Source organism: Thalia democratica, chromosome 8 (assembly GCF_965202585.1).
Source record: "Thalia democratica chromosome 8, ktThaDemo2.hap1.1, whole genome shotgun sequence".
Taxonomy (NCBI): domain Eukaryota; kingdom Metazoa; phylum Chordata; class Thaliacea; order Salpida; family Salpidae; genus Thalia; species Thalia democratica.
In genome coordinates, this window is record NC_139172.1 from 22,298,701 (window position 1) to 22,318,821 (window position 20,121).

At 28.8% G+C, this 20,121-nt stretch overlaps 1 protein-coding gene across 1 annotated transcript; it reads right to left on the reverse strand.

Annotated features, from left to right (window-relative positions):
* Positions 1-15,492: 15,492 nt before the first annotated feature.
* Positions 15,493-18,450, reverse strand: LOC145843016 (kelch-like protein 26). Its single transcript, XM_082950486.1, has 2 exons — positions 18,309-18,450; positions 15,493-16,895 (listed from the first exon to the last, which is right to left on the reverse strand). Exons 1-2 carry the CDS (start codon positions 18,448-18,450, stop codon positions 15,493-15,495), a joined length of 1,545 nt encoding a protein of 514 aa, XP_082806612.1.
* Positions 18,451-20,121: the final 1,671 nt, after the last annotated feature.

A 20,121-nucleotide genomic window follows, 5' to 3' on the forward strand; every position in this document is an offset into this window, starting at 1 on the left:
ACGTAGTCTTTGAATAAAAATACCTTTATAGTACATTTCACAACATTAAATTCTTACTAACACTTTTATGCGAAGAACCCAAAAAAAGCTTGGAGAAGAAATGTTCGTTTTAAGTTTTACAAAATTAGCACAAAATACATTTTAAAGAAACAATTTATAGTTCTTAGATTTTAAGAAAGAGTACTATTATATTAGAAAGTTTTATTGATGAAGTAATGTATTCAATGCAGTAAACGAGAGCCGATCATTTCTAACCCGCTATCATTTCTAACCCGGTCACTTCTAACCCGATCACTTCTAACCCGATCACTTCTAACCCGATCATTTCTAACCCGATCATTTCTAACCCGATCATTTCTAACCCGATCACTTTTAACCCGATCACTTCTAACCCGATTACTTCTAACCCAATCACTTCTAACCCGATCACTTTTAACCCGATCACTTCTAACCCGATCACTTCTAACCCGATCACTTCTAACCCGATCATTTCTAACCCGATCACTTCTAACCCGATCACTTCTAACCCGATCACTTCTAAACCGATCATTTCTAACCCGATCTGTATGAGGTTTCGTGTTTTTTTTTTTGAGATGATTTGGAGTACTTTAACGGATAGGTTTATTTAAATTCTAAAAGCTATTCAATAAATATTACCAGAAAAAAAAACAACTAAAAAAAAAGATCTGAAGAGGTTGTTAATTGAAATTGAAAAGTAAGACATAAAAGCGCTCAAAAAGTTTGGTCTAAAGACCTGGTGTACAAAAGGACGTTTCGGTTATTGAGTCGTATACCACATGCTTATAAAGTTTTTTACGAGCTTTTACACATAGTTTAAAAAAATGTTATCTATAATTTTTTAACAAAAGGATTTGTTTTTCAAAAGAAACTATTCTCAACAAAGTTTTCATTTATTAAAGTTTTGTTTATTTTGTCTAAAATAAAACATAATGTTCAGATAGTTTTTAAGTTAAAATTTAAATATTGACGTTCATTTCTATTGGAAGTTTGTTGTCCTACGCTAGACCAAGGCATCAAAATCTGGGTCATTTATACTGAATGACACAAAGCAAAGAGACGAAAATTTATATACTTAAAATTCAAAATCTACAGTTTTAACTAACTTTTAAAAGATTTATAGTAAATTAAATCAACACTTTAATATAATACTAATTAACTTATTTATGATTTGGAGTAGAGGATTGTTAAAAAGATTGGTTTTAACTTTATAATAAGCAAATTTAACATCAACTCTTTCAACGATCAGTGACTTCAAATAAAACCAAACACAGCTACACAATCTTTCATTTTAGATTCAACTTCCAATTTATTATTAACAAAAAAACCTTCTCAGCGAAATTCAACAACTTAAATTGAGACGATTTAATAAATTATTTTTAAGATTTTAGTGCAACAATCAGTAAAATAGTCTGAATCACGCAATTCTACATAATAATAAGATTCAGGGTTAATTTTATTAAACTCATTAAGAACATAGCAGAATCTCATTATTCAAACAAACTACAAAAATTCATAAATGAATTTTCTTCTTGTTAAACATCAACCGTATATACACATCTTGACTTTTAGAGTTAGGTTTTGCACTTTTGTGCAATCTTTCTGTATTTCATTTATTTTTTATAATTTGACTTTGTAGCCTTGATAAAGCATAATCAATACCATCAAAACAAACATTATTGAAGTCAGTGTACAGACAATTGTAAAAAAAATCAAAAATTTGAGTGCATTGAATTGTTAAACTACTTATAGTTTCAAATATTAAGTATTTTATCTTAATAAAGTAAACTTACATCAAAGTTGTTCTTTTTTTTTTGCAAAAATTACTTTTGTTTAAAAGCTTAGTCCAAATTTAAATTGAAAAAAAACCATGACTGCATGAATTTATCGTTTTATTTTTGTGTTAGTTAACTATTTTAATCTGGTTCAAAAATGGATTATAAATTAACTGTAGTTAACTAGTTTTAAAAGCACTAGGAAAAGTATAAAAGTTCTGTGATCTTAAGATTATGATAGTTGTCAATGATAGAAAAATAATAAGTAATGATGCGGTAAAAGACTGTTTTGTATCTTTTCTTTGAAGAAAACTCTATATGTTTAGTATATATTTTTGTGGATGCAAGATTAGCAAGTTGTATATAAATTTAGGGCTAGTTTTTATGATATATTTTTTTTAAGAACATTAATATCAGTATACATTAAACATTTAATAAAACATTTCATAAAATTCAATTATCGTAATTTGTAAGTGGTTTCATTTAAAATCATTATCATTAAATTCTGAGTTCTTAAAACGAAACTGTATACTGCTTAATACTAAGTCAAAGTAGACGTTGACGTTTTTTTTATACTTAGAACCTGTCATTTATAAGAACTTAAATTTTTTTTTTTTCTTTAGCCAATGGTAAATTTTTTCTAAACAATTTTTTTAAACTAAATAAGAATGGCAAAATATTTGTTTTGTCTGCAAAGAGATTAATTTTGCTACCAACATTAACTTCATTTTTTATCATATCATTTGCAAAGTTATAAATAAGAGTTGACCAATAACCTTTTCTTGAGGCACTCTACTACAATAGGTAAAAAGTTCTAATAGTGTAATACCAACTACTTCTTTTTAATTTTTATCATTTATTTATTATTTATTTTAAAATATTTGTCAACTAAAATACTAATTTAAGTCGTAATAGAAACATTTCGTTTATTATATAAATTAAGTAAACGTTTTGAAAAATAATATTTAGGCGAAAATTAATTACCGTCGGACTTGTTATAGAAAATAAACATGTTTATTTATTTATTAGTGGATTTTTTTGTTCTAGGACTTACACTAAGTAGCAATTTATTAATGGTGTGAAATCAAGACGGTCAATCGATTACTTTTGCGATTTTTTATATGACATAACTGTTTTAATACCTAGGTTATACCTAAAAGTCATGCTTTTTCACTTAATATAACAAATGTATTTTATTTCTCCTAGTGTTTGTTTGAATTCCATTATCTTACTAAGCCTATACAAGTTGTTAAACAATTTGTATAAGTAATTAAGATGAAACTTGAAACGAACCTACTATAAAATATTAATAAATTAGTGAGCAATAATACAACATTTACGTCAGACTTACAGTATACTTTTATACCGAAATATAAAAGTTTTTGTATCTGAATATTACAATTATAAAAGTTTACAAATTTTTAATATTTGCTTAAACTAAAATTATTAAAGTCACGTGAATTATAAGGAGCTCCAATTTAATTAAAGTTTTAACTGCTTAATTTAAAATCCTACAAATAAGAGTTTAAATTATTGTAAAATTAATGATTTAGTAAATTAAATACGATTAACGAAAAAAGTCTGTTTTATTAGATTGAAAAAACAAAAAGTAATAAATAACGAAAAAAGAAAGTATGTGAAGCATGAAAAATATAAAAATGAGGTAATAAAAATCAATTTAACTTAAATTTTTTTAGTACAAAATTAAAATTTATACTAAAATAAGGTTTTACGTAACACATTAAAATCATTATTTTTTAATGTAAATAAATATTTGAGAAAATTTTATTATTTTGAAAACTTTATTAAGACTAGTTTGTTTTTGCATGAAATCTAGATAACAAAAAAATAATAAAAACAAATAAAATGGGTTAGAAACGATCAGGCTAGAAGTGATCGGATTAGAAATTATCTAGTCAGAAGTGATCGGTTTAGAAGTGATCGGGTTAGAAGTGATCGGGTTAGAAATGATCTAGTTAGAAGTGGTTGGGTTAGAAGTGATCGGGTTAGAATTGATCGGGTTAGAAGTGATCGGGTTAGAAGTGATCGGGTTAGAAGTGATCAGGTTAGAAGTGATCGGGTTAGAAGTGATCGGGTTAGAAGTGATCGGGTTAGAAGTGATCGGGTTAAATCGGGTTAGAAGTGATCGGGTTAGAAATGATCTAGTTAGAAGTGGTTGGGTTAAAAGTGATCGGGTTAGAATTGATCGGGTTAGAAGTGATCGGGTTAGAAGTGATCGGGTTAGAAGTGATCAGGTTAGAAGTGATCGGGTTAGAAGTGATCGGGTTAAAAGTGATCAGGTTAGAAGTGATCGGGTTAGAAGTGATTGGGTTAAAAGTGGTCGGGTTAGAAATGATCGGGTTAGAAGTGATCGGGTTAGAAGTGATCGGGTTAGAAGTGATCGGGTTAGAAGTGATCGGGTTAGAAGTGATTGGGTTAGAAGTGATCGGGTTAGAAGTGATCGGGTTAGAAGTGATCGGGTTAGAAATGATCGGGTTAGAAGTGATCGGGTTAGAAGTGATCGGGTTAGAAGTGATCAGGTTAGAAGTGATCGGGTTAGAAGTGATCGGGTTAGAAGTGATCGGGTTATAAATGATCGGGTTAGAAGTGATCGGGTTAAAAGTGATCGGGTTAGAAGTGATCGGGTTAGAAGTGATCGGGTTAGAAATGATCGGGTTAGAAATGATCGGGTTAGAATAAATCGGGTTAGAAATGATCGGGTTAGAAATGATCGGGTTAGAAATGATTGGGTTAGAAGTGATCGGGTTAGAAATGATAGCGGGTTAGAAATGATAGTAAACCGCAGTAAACAATTGATTAAATCGATTGACTAAGTACTTAGAATTTTTGGAGTGTTTTTTTTTAGTTTTTTACATAGATGTTAATTTTATTCTTTCAGATTACTTTTAATTACTTTTGTAAGGTTTCAATTCTCATTTTAAAGTTAAATTTTATAGTCTATATATATTTTACTTAAATTTTTAGTTTTTAAAGTAGTTAAATATACTTTTAAATTTTATAAGTTTCGGCTAAGTATGGGCTGATGAAGTTTGAAACCCACAAAAAACTAAGTAAACGTAAAAAATAATATAAATACTTTTTTATTTTAAACGTCAAACAATTTTTACCAACCATAAAGTCATATACTTAATTGAACATGTCTTCAACTCTTATCAAAGTTAGTAAGGAGCTCTCTTCTTGGTAGAAACATTAAAACTCTACTGAATTCCAAAAATGTGTTTGTAGACAGTACTTATAAACCCAATTGTTTTGTTTGATAAATTGTTAAGTACAACTAAAAAATCTTTAATTTATACGACTTAGATTGAAATAGTATCAAATACGACATGATAAGATAACAACAGTCCAAATTGAACAGCTATTTAAATAATTTAGTTTAACAAATATTTGATGTTGTTATTTTATCTTAACTTTAAAAAAATTTTATCTCCTAAAGTTATATATTAATTTATTAAAATAAATTAAACAATAGAAAAATAATGGAACTTAGTAAAAAAGTAATACAAATAAGTTAAATTTCATATACTAACAAATAATTGTTTTTTAGCTAGTGTTTTACTAGATCAAAAAAAGAGGGTTTTCAAATAGGTTCCGGATGTTTTTCTTTAAGTAGAATATGGTCGGATCTCGATCTCAGCAAAAAAATTCATGATCTAGCAGTTTTTGGATCAAGGTACTTGATCAGGTAGATTTTGATTTTAAACACTAAATCGAACATTGACAAAAGTATATATTTGTTATGTAGCGTAAAAAAAGTGCTTTACACATGTCAAAAATTAAATAAACAATATTAAAAAACACAGTGAAATGTTTCTTTAATAACTTTATATTAAAAACCATAAGGTTTTCTTTACCAATGTAAAAGCAATTTAATAAAGTTACGGTGTATAATATTTTTTTTTGGAAATTATATTTGTTACAATTGACGATGTCATTATTAGTGTTATTTTAGAGAAACATTGTTTTAAATATAAACTAGTGAACCAAAAAAATATTGTAAACAAGTATTTTAAAAGCTAAAAAGTAAAACGTTAAACTAAAATTTAAATTTATTAAAACTAAAACTGTTGTAGAATCAAACTTTTCTCTATTGAAGACACTAGTTATACTCTGACCCCAACAGACAAAACAAGAATTTAAAAGTTTTGAAATATTCTCATCGCATAAAACATTTGAGCAGATATAATTTGAACCAATGCTTTTTTTATTGTGGAGATACATTGCTGTGAAAAAAAAATCATACATATAACAACTATTTGACGTAAAATTAAACTTTACAATATTTCAATTTAAGTTACTTTTGAATCTTAAACAATTTGATTGTTTTTGTTATATAAATCAATAGTACACTAATTATTGGTTTTTAATTAAATAAATTAAATGTGTTCATTAAGAAAATATTTTGAAATGTAAAACTCAAATAAGCAACAATTAGAGCACTTTGGTAATGCGTAAAACATAGTATATGTTTCGCGTGTTTTAACAAAACTAAAGTTCAAACTTCTATTCGTTTTACAAGCGTCCATGTTTTAAACATTTAAGTGGTTTGGTTGTTAACTATATAGAAATTTAAGTTATCAACAACTTTTTTGTTCACTATTTAATGTTTTTTTTATTTTTGAATGCTTCATCTAAAACTTCTGCAAAAGATTTTGTTGAAAAATGGGGACCAACTTTTTGCTTGCAGTAGTTTTCAGAGAAATAATCGTGAAAAGGATTCAAGTCGGCAGTTGCTTCATCACGAGCTTTTCGAGGCGCTTAAAATGTTATGGAGTAAAAAAAAATTTTTAAGAAAATGTAGAAAAAATCACAAAGTAGTTTTAGTTTTCTAAACGTTCAAACTTTATGCAAAAGTAAAAAACAAAGTAAAGTATTTAGCAAAATGAAACCTTGACATGAGTAAATTAGAGACTTACCAAGATCTTTGTTTTTTTGTCTTATTTCATATAATAAAGAAGCTTTAGAGAGGTTTAAATTGTCACCATAGTATTGAATCCGATATTATCACTAAGTTTTATTGGTAAGTAATAATATTAGTTAGTTCTGAGAAGCAGGTAATCAAGAGTAGTTTAATTTTCGGGTTTTTTATATGCATTTTTAGTAATTGTCAATTTTATAAACCACTTGTTTAATTTTTTTGCATTAATTAAAAAGTTTTTTTTTACAACAGTTTGGTAAGGAACAGCTAAAACAAGTTAAGAAAGATACACTAAAGACAGTTTAAGAAAAATTATAACTAATTTAAACGTTATTAGGATTCTCTCTAAGTTTTGTAACAAGGTGTATTCCATATAAAACAAGTTTTATAGTGTACTGTAATCACTTCATGACATTTGTTTAATATAAAATCGTTTTATTAAAAATTTAAATTAATTTTTGTTTTATAGGCTAATGATAACCACACTGTTTTTATGCTTATTCCAAATTTTTTTAAGTAATGAACCAGACAAGTAAAAAAAATAAGCAAGGTAAAAATAAACATCACGTAAATAGTCATAAATAAAGTTTTTATTACTGTAGGTATTGCGTTTTTATTATGATTGAAAAACATTTTTTTATGAACATTGATACTTTTAGTTTTTTAATTAAACAAAATCAAATAAATTTTTGAATTATTTAAGTTTTAGAAATCGTAGCTTTTAAAATTTCAACTTCTATAAAAGTATAGATGCTGTAACTTATGATATAAAGTTTTAAATATCAAACAAAAAATCATTACTATTACATCGCAAACTTACTAATAGATATCCACAAAAAAATACTACAGCAACTAAGTCATTATTCTTTTAGAAATAAATTCAGTTAATCTAGACTCCACATATCTTTTTTTAAACACGTACTTTTACAGAAACTTAAAACATTTTTTATTAACCAATAACCAAACTAAAATTAAGACTATCGAGACTACAAACTAATATTCTGCACTGAAAATGTAAACATAGTTTCATTTATGTGCTACTAAAGTAAGGGTTAATATCAATTTTGTATAAAAAGCCAGTATGTAATATTTAGTTTTCAAATACTTGTACTTATTAAACGTAAACTAGGAAGCTAATAAACTACATTAAATATTTTTTTAATATGAGGTTGTCTAAAAAAACATACTACATTTCAAAAAATAACTTAAACAGAAAAATATTATTGCAAAAACTCAATTATTCACAATATTTATCAAGTATCAAGGGTGGTTTTAGGAATTTTATGTTGGGTAGCACAAACTTTACATTTTAGTATTAGAATATTTTTTTCCCAAATTATGTTCTGGCCGGAATCGGATCTGTTTTTTGCAACTTTAAACGAACAATAAAGTTAGCTAGCATTTACTATGCTTTGTTTTTGACCTTGTTTTATTGTAAATATTGTAAGAATTGGATAACAAATATATGAAATTACTAAACATAATTGTTTTAGCTACAAATCTTCATTGTTTAGAGTAAAACCTTTTAAATTCACCAATAGTTTTTTTCAACTTCAAGTTCTTATTCTTAAAACTTATTATAAACTAATCTTTTCATATTTACAGGGTTGTCATAAATTCAACCTGAATTTATAAAATGAATCTGCGATAGAAAAAACTGAAACTGTTAATGTTATTTTTAATGATAAACGAATTCTTTTCAATTGAAATCTAATACCTGGTATAAGAAAAAATTCTTCAGTTATCAAAACTATAGTGAATTTATTGGGAAAGTGCAAACAAGCCAGGAAATTAGAAAAAAATAAATTTTTAAGCTTATTTAAAAAAACTCGTAAAGAAATTTTATTAAACAAACACATCAAAACTAACTTTTATATTTGAAATTTTTTAAACTACATAGACGAAAAAAATCCGCTAGTAAATATAATACATTATAAATAATGATGTCAATAAATGTTTATACCTTTACCTCTAAAACTAATTATTTTATTTTAAAAGTTTAGGAAGGTATAAAAGTATATTAAAACAGAATAGAGATATAATACAGGGTGGCCTTTCGTTTTTTCAAAAATTTTTCCAAGTTTTTCCAGATTTCCAGGTAAAGTCGCAACCCTGTATAATAGTACTAATAGAAATTTAGCAATTAAAAGTGGTCAAAGCTCATCTTGACATTCTCAAAAACTCAAAAAATTAGTATTTTAAAATCAAGTATACTTTATTTTTATAAAAACTCTTTAGTTTTAAATGCGTTCATCTTAGCTCTTTTAGATACCACTAATTTATTTCTATGTTTTCTGCTATGATAAAGTTTTATTTGCAAAATATTTCTGAATAAAGATCCAAACTAGTTCCAATTTATAAATTCTTGAAACAATTGCAAATTTATTTTTAGCGTTTTTTATCACATTTCATAAAAGATGTGTCTTTTAAAAACTAAAAAGCAGGTTTTTTATTACCATTGTTAATAAAGTATGTGCTAAAAACTAATAATATACTGGTATTTATTCTTTATTACTCAATATAAAAACATCTAAATATAAAAAAAGAACTCAGTTTTAAGAAAAAACTAACATACAAATATATAACATAACCTTAAATCACCACTAAAATTCAGACAACCTTGGTTAAAAAATAAGTAGACAAGAGTTCACCCGTTGATATTCAAATAGTGTCCATTTTTTCTGTGTTCTATTTTGTTTTAAAAATTTTTAAAGTTTATAGTTTAAAAGGATTAAAACATGAATAACAAAAACTCAAAATAAAAATGTGTTATTTTAATTTAAGCAAAGTTATTCAAAACCATAACATATACATAATTAACAGCGACTTTTAAACATGGTATTTACTTTTCTTTTTATTTTTAACTTGTGTTGTAAGTTGCCTTTTTATCTATAGTACATATATAAAATATCCAAAGTGTGTTTCTTCACTAGGTTATAACATTCCTTTTATTTTAGTACTTCATTTATCTTGCTGTAAAGTAGCATGTTAGAAGTGATATGATGTTATATAATTAAATTTGTTTAATACAATGGAATTAAGTATAAGTGAACAGATACAATTTTATTACTGATATATAATTTTTGATTAACTAAAATACAAATAACGGGTAGCTGTCTAAATTGCGCGAGCTTACAAAATTGCACGAGTGGACAAAATTGCACGAAAACACAAAATTGCACGAAGATACTTTTGCACGAAGACTAATTTGCACGAGAGCACAAAATTGCACGAAAATAAAATTGAACGTAGACAAAATTGCACGAGTGACAATTTTGCACGAAAAAGATTTATACAGTACTTGAAAAAATAAAAAACTCAGAATTAAAAATCTAATAAAGAAAGTAAACAAAAAAATTAAGTAAAAAAAAACAAATCGAATAATGAATAAAAAAATAATAATAATAACTGAATAAAAAGTGAATTAAAAAAAAAAAACAAATTTAAGTAAAAAATTATAAATTAAATGTTAAATAGATTAAAACAAAATAAATAAAAAGTCAGAATTAAAAAAATCAAGTAACTAAATAATAAGTTTTTAAAAAATCAAAAAACAAATAATACTTATATAAATTAAAAATTAATAAACTAAATAATAAATACATTAAATTAAAGTCTAAAATAAAAATTAATAGAAAAAGCGAAATTAAATGAATGAATAAATTAAATAATTAAACAAAAACTTAGAAAAATAATTATATAAATAAAAATAAATACTAGATTGTAAAATTGTATTCTAACCGTTATTAAAACATAATTACCAAAAAAAGTTTTGTTTATGTTAACGAAGACTTTTTTTTGTTAAAAATAGAAATTAACTTATTGTAGCTGTTGTATTATTTTGTTGGTTTCATTTTATTCAAAAGCTTGTATCTCCTTTTTCTTCTAAAAAATTAAGAAGAAAATAGCTTCTGACAGAGCTTTTTCACGAGTCTGGATTAGATAAGAAGAAAAAAATAGCAGGAGAATTTTTAGAGCTAATTAGAGTAAAACGCGTGCAAATAGTGATGCAACTAAGATAAAGTTTAACAAATAGAAAATAACGATATATAAATTATGTTTGTATTTTTAAAACTCTTAGGTTTTGTAGATATAAAAATAAATCACAGAAAATTGGCATACCTTGCCAGATTTTCAATTAAAAGATCTCAAAATTTCAGTATTTTTCACCCTATATAGCCTAAATCTTAAATTAACGTTAAATATTTGTAATAAAAAGAATTCTTTTTTTACTTTAAGAACTTGTATTTAGTATCTACTAAACAAGCTATTAAAAATCGAAATAGATTAAAACATGAGTTTAATTTGCCTTATTTTAGTTTAAAAACAAAGATATTTATACATATGAACTACACAGCCATAACAGAACTTTCTATACAGTGCACAATAAAAATTTCATCAGACGGATTTTCTCCTTTTTAAATTTATCTAATTGTCTCACTATTTCGAATGCTCGTTATCTTTCTGTGCAAAAGTATCTTTGTGAAATTTTGTCCCTCGTGCAATTTTGTACGCTTGTGCAATTTTAAGACCTACCCATGTAAATATAATTTAATTTGTTTTTTTAATCTTTTTTTATTTCATATTGAAGTTCAGTACAAATTTAATTTAATTTAAGTTTACATCAATTCATTTCTATTCTTTAATAAGGGTTACTTTTATTAAAATAAAATTCTAGTTTTATCTTTATTAAAATTTTTTTTTAAATTCATATTAGTTTTTAAACACAATAATTTAGTTTCAATTAAAAAACAGTTATATAAAAAAAAAGTAAAATAAAGTTGATTTAAAGCTAATTAAGTCAAAATGAATTACACCAATACATGCTTATTATTTTTTTATATAAAATATAAAGGGTTTTTTAAATTCTAAATTTAGTTATTTCAAGTTAGTATTTATTTGCGCCAAATTGACCCTCCGTGCAAAACTGCCACTCGTGCAAAATTGACCTTCCGTGCAAAATTTTGTGCCCGCGTGCAAACTAGTCTTCGTGCAAAATTATCTTCGTGCAGTTTTGTACACTCGTGTAATTTTGTTCTCGTGCAATTTAGTTCCCACATGCAATTTAGTAACCTCGTGCAATTTTGTCTTCGCGCAGTTTAGACCCGTTCCCAATAAAACTATAGCTACATAAAGAACTTGTTAGATTTTAAGATCATCATTTACCGATTGTGTATGCTAGGAAAAATTGATGCTTTTTTTGTTAATAGATATGCTTTCTTTTAGTAAAGTTTATAACTAATAGGAAAAAATTAAGTATAAAATAATTAGAAATCATAAAACGTCGCTAAAAGACTAAGCTTGTTTGTATGTCTTATAAGAATGATACTAAGAATTTCAACTCAGTCAGATGAAAAATGTTTAATACTGTGAATAAATTAATCACAGATTACTAATGTTCAACTTTAGATAACGTAAACAAAATAGTATTTAGGTGAAGCAATGTTACTGTCAAGCGTAGTTAAATTTAAAATAATAAGTTAATATATATTAATTTTTATGTTGTCGTTTAAAAAAAGACGACAGCTTTTATGAACGAAAATTTTTCTATTTCTAAAACCTGCAAAAGTATAAAAGGTAACTATTTATAAAACACTATGCCTTTAAATCAACAGTTCTGACTATTTTTGTGAATAACGAAAAAAAAAACTAGTGATAATTTGAAGTTTAGAAGTAGTAATAATAACAAGACAGTTATACACTAAGTTCTATTAGTAAAACTTGATTTATTGTCAGTATAAATAGTACTTACTTATTTCAAGTTGAAACTAGCAATAGTAGAATATAATGTTTAAGTCTTACAAACTTGTTTAAATTTTTATTTGTTACAACAACTTTTGTAGGCTTAACTTAACAAGTGTTTGAACTGTATTAAAGGAATTTAAAACATAACTTAACATTTATTTTTTGATAATAATAACAATAAAAAAAATCATCAAGTTAATTTACATAGTATTATAATATATTTCTAACTATATACAAACCACTTAAACACTGTTATGTTTTACTAGAAATTTTTGATAGAAAAACAACTATTGTTGTTTAAACTGTGAATAGTGAAAAAACGCATTAAATTTAGTTTGGCTAGTTGCTAATACTCGACTTTTTACTATTATTAATATATACTTTTATTATTTCTTTTTTTTCACTAACGGTTTTTAATTTATTTTTACCTACAATTATAAAATTATTGATTGACTCAAGCAATTATTTTGACAGCATTTTTGATTTGTAAAACTGAACATAAAAATGGAAAAAAAGTTTCAAAAATTCAGCAATGCCAGGTTGCCAGGCGACTCAGCAGCTGACGGGGGTGTTGAAGAAAGTCTCGATGACGGTGCTCCCCCGTACACCCGTGCCTCCCAGAGCTCCTTAACCGAACCCCGCAAGAAAAAAGCGAAGCTGGAAAGTGAATCGCGAAGCAGCGGGTCTCGCGGCAACAGTGATAGTGAAGCCTCAAGCGGACTTTCTGATTCAAGCGCTTCAACCGTGTATGAAGATTCAAGTGGTTCGAGTGACAGTTCAATAGTATCGTGCGACGGTTCTAACTCCGACGACAAAATATCGTGTGGTATAGACGAAAAAAGTTGGAAGAAAGGGGCGAGTAGTACTGAAAAAAATTTTAACGAAAGTTACTTCGATTACCAGCAAAATGACAAAGTTCTCATGCACAATAATCGTAGTTTTGTGTATGTTGGAAAAAAACGAACTACCAGTTTAGCGGTCGCTATCAAAAAGTTTTACTGTGGCAAAAACATAGACGACTTCCTAAATGATAACAGTGTACCATATGAGTTTCTATTGCAAGATACAGCAAAGGATATCTGTGTATCAAACGGAAAAGGAAGTGTTTTAAAAGTAGAAGATTGGTACGTCTTTGACAACTTCTATGTCATAGTTACCGAGTACGACGAAAGCTTCAAATCGCTGCGCGAAATTCTTTACGATGACCTTCGCGATAACATGAGCAAAATGGAATGCAAGATTATCTTCAAAGTATTGTTGAGTTTGATCTCCGAACTCCATCAGCGCTCAATTTTCCATCTTGATCTGAAGCCTAGTAACATTCTATACTGCCCACAGGAGCAGCGGATAAAGCTGCTTGACTTCGGCCACGCTGTTGACAAGAGAGATCATCTGTCAGTGACGTCTAGTGGCACAGACAACTTCCGCACCCCCCAACAAGTCAATAATGAAAAGAATTGCAACGGTGTAGATGTGGACTTGTGGGGGGTAGCACAAATAGTATTTTACTGCGCTCACGGCAGAGCAGCTTTCGAGACGGAAAGTGCCGTTACGGATAAAGAACCTGCATTTGGAGGACATGTCGGCGATGATGTGAGAGACTTGCTAGGTAGGATGATGTCAAAAAAGATCGCGGACAGGTTTTCTTCGGAAGAAATACTTGGGCATCCGTGGCTGACTGAAACGAGCGAAACAGAATGGCGGGCTGTGAGCTCTCCTGATTGGGCGAATGAAAGCTTTCCAGATTGGAAGAATGAAAGCATCGCAGAGTGACTTCTGCATTTATTTTGATTTGTGTTGTTGTTTATTGATGCATTTATTTTGTTTTTACAATTTATAAGTTATTCCAATGTGTTCTTTTTTTATAATATATTAATATGTTTTTTTTTATTTAACGTTTATTTTCATCCTAATGCAAAACCATTTACGTAATATCACTACAAAATTTTTGCTCGAAGTTACGATGTTTTCTATATAACTTAAGAACTGTATTAAATAAAATGAACACTTTCAAATACAACATTTGTTTAATATTTAAATAGTTTACATAATATTCTTTTGTATTAATTTTTTTCATATTCATTTTTAAGTCGCTTCAGTTCTTTGTACTTAAGCTCGCTTGGTTAGATCTCAACAGCGGTTTCACGCGACTATGCTAACCTGATGAGTCCGGTCGTAGGTTGTATCGGATGCTGTTGTTGATCTTGCAGTAAATTTAATTAATTGTTAAATATAACAATAAAGCCTTATCTCCAGAAAAAGTGCCTCAAAAATACTCTGAGCAGATTACTGCGGAAATTAAAAAAAGTTAAACAGTCTTACCAACGTATATAAAAATAGTGTCCTTTTTGAAAACTTAAGGATAATTAAAAACAACTTTTGTGTTTCTCAAGATATATTTTGAAATATATTTAGCTGATTGGCTAAAGTTTTTGTGAAAAAGATTTGCAACTTACTGTATTTATTTCGACTAAAAGTTCTGTTATTGAAGTTTAAGTACAATTTTAAACACCTTTCTGTCTCAGTTGAATATATATAATCAAAGCATTGTTTAAAGTATACTTAATTAAAGCAAAATCAATTTAAGAAATGTTGTAATTTTTTAAAACAGCATTAGAAGAATTATTTATTCAGTGATTAAGTAATTTAATATCATCAAAAACTAATTACTACTGTTTGCGAGTAAATGTAAGTACATACTTAAGTTTAATACAGTTTTCTTCTTACAAAAATGTTATTTTTAACTTTAATAACTTTTAAAATATTACGGAATATACTCAAATATAACTTATTCTATTTATTAAGAAAAAATAATCAACGACAACCATTAGTATAATGCGTAATCTAAACCAGTTTATTTTAAAATTAAGAAAGAAAAAACAATTTTTAGTGTTAACAGGAAAACGTTTTAGAACAAAAGTTTTAACTTATCACAAAAGTCATAAAAACCAAATTGAAAACTCAAAAACTTGCATTCAGTATTTATAAAACGTTTCATATTTTCTTTTGCTTCTGCTAATGCTCCGTCAGCTTGGCGCAAGCGCACCAATTCAGTTTCTTTCCCGCGCAACCGCGCCAAGACTTTGCCGACCAACTGGAGTTGACGACGTCGTAGACCAGAACCTCGCGCTCGTTGAGAAGCACCAACAGCTCGCTTCCGATCGAAACGACTCCGAGGAGTGGAAGACGCCACCTGGTGGAATGTCGAGGTGGCTGAGGCTTGAGTAGGACGAACCTGCCGCAAGTCGAGTCGAGCACCTCGCTAGATCGCCCCCCGATCGCGTACAGCTTGTTCCGCACTGCCGCGCACCGGTGGCCCCATCTGCTCTCGACCATGCTCGCCACGCGTCGCCACCTTCCGGCCGTGACGTCATACGCCTCGGCGGTGCTTGATATCGCGCCGTCCACGTATCCGCCGCACACGACCACTCGTCCTTCGAACACCGCGCTGGCGGCCGATTTCCTGGCCTCGTTCAAAACGCCCATCTCCTTCCACTCGTGATTTTCCGTGCAAAACTCAACGCAAGAGTCGACGCCACGTCCCTGCCATTCCATGCACCCTCCCACTACGCAAATGCCGCTCATGAAAGAGGAAAGGCAGAACAAAATTCGCTTGTCGCACATCAACGCCACTTGCTGCCAAGCGCCGGTCGCGGGCGAGTACTTTTCAACTGACCCCACTTTTTGCATTGAGCCGTCGTAACCGCCGAAAACGTACACTTGGCCTTTCACGCAAGCTGCTTCGGCATACTTTCGCCCGTTAATCATCCGTGGCAGCTTTCTCGACTTGGGAACGTTGTTGAAATTGACGCAGCGCACTCTCTTACTGACAGTAAAAACCAAACGTCTGTCTCTTATGTCACTTTTGCCTCCACAAAAAACAACTTCAAAGTTACTTTGTTCGCAATACCTGCTGGTAACATCGAAGTTTTCCGAGCGAACGTGCTGCTTTTTGAGTAAAGCAGCCTCGATTAAGCCGCGGCACTCTTCGCTCGTGCTGAACGACGGCCTTTCGTCCAAAACGTGATGCAAAGCGGGAACTGTCAAGAGCGCGAGCCTGACCTTGGACAGGAGACGCGCCGCGTGTTTGCTCCGCTTGCCAGCTCCGTGCTTCAGCCAGTCGTCCGCGGCGTTCAAGACTTGCAGCTCCGAGTCGACGTTCAACTGGCTGCTGGAAAGTATTTTCAGCACCGAGAAAAAGTCCAGCTGCGAAAAGTCTTTGGAGTCGGCGAGGGCGGGGAAGCACCGTTCCGCGTACTTTACGCAAGCTTCCCGCGCAATCCCGAAGAGCGATGACGTCACGATGAGGAGCGCGCAGTTTTTAATTGTGACGTCGACTTTAAACACGTTGCTTTCCAGCAAGATCTTCTTGGCTTTCAAGGACGCGACAAGCTCGGAGTCGTGCGTGATCGGGTTTCCTGTAAAAATTACTTGAGATTCTTAAAAGTCAAAACAATAAAACACCAGACCAGTAAAAAAAAAATTCTAGTTGGTTTCAGCTTAGTTCTTTACTTTTTGTTAAAACAGCAATTAAAAGGTAATGGTTCTCTAAGCAGATAATCTTTGACCTAAATTTTTTATCGTTAAGGTTTAATCATATTTCCTTTTAAAGTTAAACAATAGTTTTATAATAATAATATTAAACGCCAAACCTGAAATCTTTTTTGCTTTCGAATTTAATCTACGATCAAACCATTATCATAAAATTCATATTTATTGCAAACATTTTACATAGTATATACAAGTTTATAATATTTTAATATCACTACCAAGTTTATTACCTCTCCTTACACCTAGGTGTTACCTTTTGACCTTTTTCCCCACTTAATTTTATAAGTTTAAACAATGAACATAAGATAAGTAGTGTCGAAAGATTACATAATTCTGTAATTTTTTTTGTACCAAAGTCACTCCAGCGCAAATACTTTTTTTTTTTTGAATTTAACTTTCAATAGCTATAATGCTAAAAAAGTATTAATTTCGATGAACTAACTGTCTGTGACTTGCTTCACAGCTATTTTTCAATTTTTTGAAGCGATATGACTAAATTAAAATTTTGTAGAGCTTCGTCAATAAGACATACATAGTTCGTTTTCTTTATGTTCTGCCCTAAAAGGTATCAGTTTTTTTCTAAACAAAGCTGTAGAAACTTTAGCGGCAAAATGTGCGCGAATTGTACTTTTTCAAAAAATAGTAACTTTCACAAATACTCCCAGTCTCAATTAGAGCTTTCTGCTAATGTACATACCCGGTATTTAAAATTAAGACCAATCTAGTTTCTACAAATACTTTTAAGGGACTTTGAAAATTAAATGTAAAAAAAAGTGTAATAAATTTTGATGTAATAAAAGTTCCAGTTCTCGAAAACATGGTGATAAAAGACTTGAAAAAATATGTATCAATATTATTTACTTGTAATTAGCAAAAAGTTCTCTACTTAAAAAAAAAATCTAAAATCTTTCCTCAAAAATTGTTTTAAGTTAGAAAAATAATGTACCAAAAAACTTATTTTAAATGATTATGATAGCAGAAATAACAAAATGATAGTCATAAAAATATTTACTAAAAAACATGATTAAAAATAATTCAGTATTATAAGAATCTGAATTTATAAACTTTAGTTGCCAAAATTTGAGTCGCCGTGCACCCTTGCAAGCCCACTCTAACTTTAACCTTAATGTTTTTTTATCTAAAAGATCATAATCTCAAAATTTATTTGTAAATACTATTTACTCTACAAATAATTTAAAGTTAAAGTTTTGGAATAAAACTTTTTTTTAATTTTCCTTCATTAACAGTGTGTTAGAACTTTGGTAAAATTCAAACTTTACCTAAGTCTGAAAGATCTCTTGACCGGACTACTTCTTCGCGACACGCCTTCACAAAACCACAATCTTGTATTTTTGTCACAACCTTTTTGGGTTGACTTTCATCATTAGGAACTTGATTGTTATTTGAATTAAGTCTTTTCATTTTAATATTAATGCTCTTAAAAAGGTTTTAATTGCACAAGTTTTAGTTATATGCATAATGGAACATTAGTTAAACTAAATAAAATAATTATTTTTAGCATTTCTTAGAAAATTTGTCACAAGTTTCTAACAAGTTTACATCTAGATTTAAACAAACACGAATGTCAGTAAAATATTTAGTGCAATAAAACTTTGTTTTAGATTATGTTACGAAAGATAATAAATGAAGAAAAGTATAAATTTTCTAAAAAAAACAATTATCAACTTTATAAATTCAAAAAGTTTTACATTTTTATCAAGTAACATTTATTTTTAATTTAAAGTTTTATAGATTAAGGTAAACTTTGCTGAATTTATAAATATATTTATTAAATAATTGTACTAATTTTATTATTTTTATCATACAAAAATATTGCTTATTGAACCATAAAAAAAGCGCTCAAAATTAACGGTCTAAGGACCTGGTACTTGAAAAAAACTTTCGGTTATTAAGTCGCACACCACTCTCTGTTACCTTTTAACGTCTTGTCCAGGACAATTATATATTTAATTTAAACCTTCAATGACAGCACAAAAACTTGTTATTGAAAAAAAATAATAATTTGTTATATTAGTTTCAACAATTTAAAAAAATCCCAGAGTATACTACGATAGCTACTATAGTTTTTAAAATTTCTTAAAATATTTAATCGGATGTTTTTGCGGGCTACAATTGTAGTGATAGTTAGTATGTGATAATTTTTTACTTTTCAATAAAAAACCCAAAAATATCTAGTCTCAGTTTCATACATCTCGTCAATTATACTGAAAAAACCTTTTTTTCTCTTTTACAAAATATTATATATCTAACTAAAGCTTCAAAAATTTCTGGTATAACGAGCCAGATTTAAAAGCCTGTTGTAGGCAGTTTGTCGAGACCTACTCTAGAGTCTAGTTATATGTTGCTGAAAATTTATGAATTTTATACAAATCATTTACCTTTAAACAATGATAGAAAGAAAATCTTAATTAGCATTACTTCTAACCAAATAGTAAATATCTCGCTTAGTGCGTGGTTTTTAAATGTTATATGGCTTAAAACAAAACAATTAACTAGTCTAGGGCTAGGCAAATTTATATAAGTAGTAGGCCAGATTAGATATACGACATATTTCGCGGGTTGTAGTGACATTTTAACTTTACTAACACATTAAATGAAAAAAAAAAATTGTTTTACAAGAGAACTAAACTAAAAAATCTACTCAATTAAAACCATTGTATGCTAAAGCTAATTAAAAGTATATGTAAAATAAGACTCTTATACATATCAGGGGCGTAGCGTGAAAGGGACGCTGGCGAATAAGTGCCACCCAAAAAAAATTAGTAAAAAAAAATGCAATATCTTTATCCTTTATTGTTTTTTTTTTCTTAATTTGCCTTTTTTCAACTATGTTTTTCTACTATTCGAAAAGTAAAACGAAATTTCGAATACCAATTAGTGACAAGTTAGGGAAATTACCCAGTATACTGATTCGGTGCGTAATTGCAAATGCGCACCGATGTTGATGAAAAACTCCATAAGGAAATTTTTATAACTTTATTAACTTCATAAGAATTTAAACTCAAACAGTACGCAACTAGTTAGTGCACCGCAGTAGTATAACCTTATGACAGATTTTTTAAATAGACAAAT

Coding starts and splice junctions, on each gene's coding strand:
- LOC145843016 (XM_082950486.1), bottom strand. CDS start 18,450: ATGAAAAGACTTAATTCAAATAACAATCAAGTTCCTAATGATGAAAGT. Junction 16,896..18,308: donor AAGAGATCTTTCAGACTTAG/GTAAAGTTTGAA, acceptor TAATTTTTACAG/GAAACCCGATCACGCACGAC.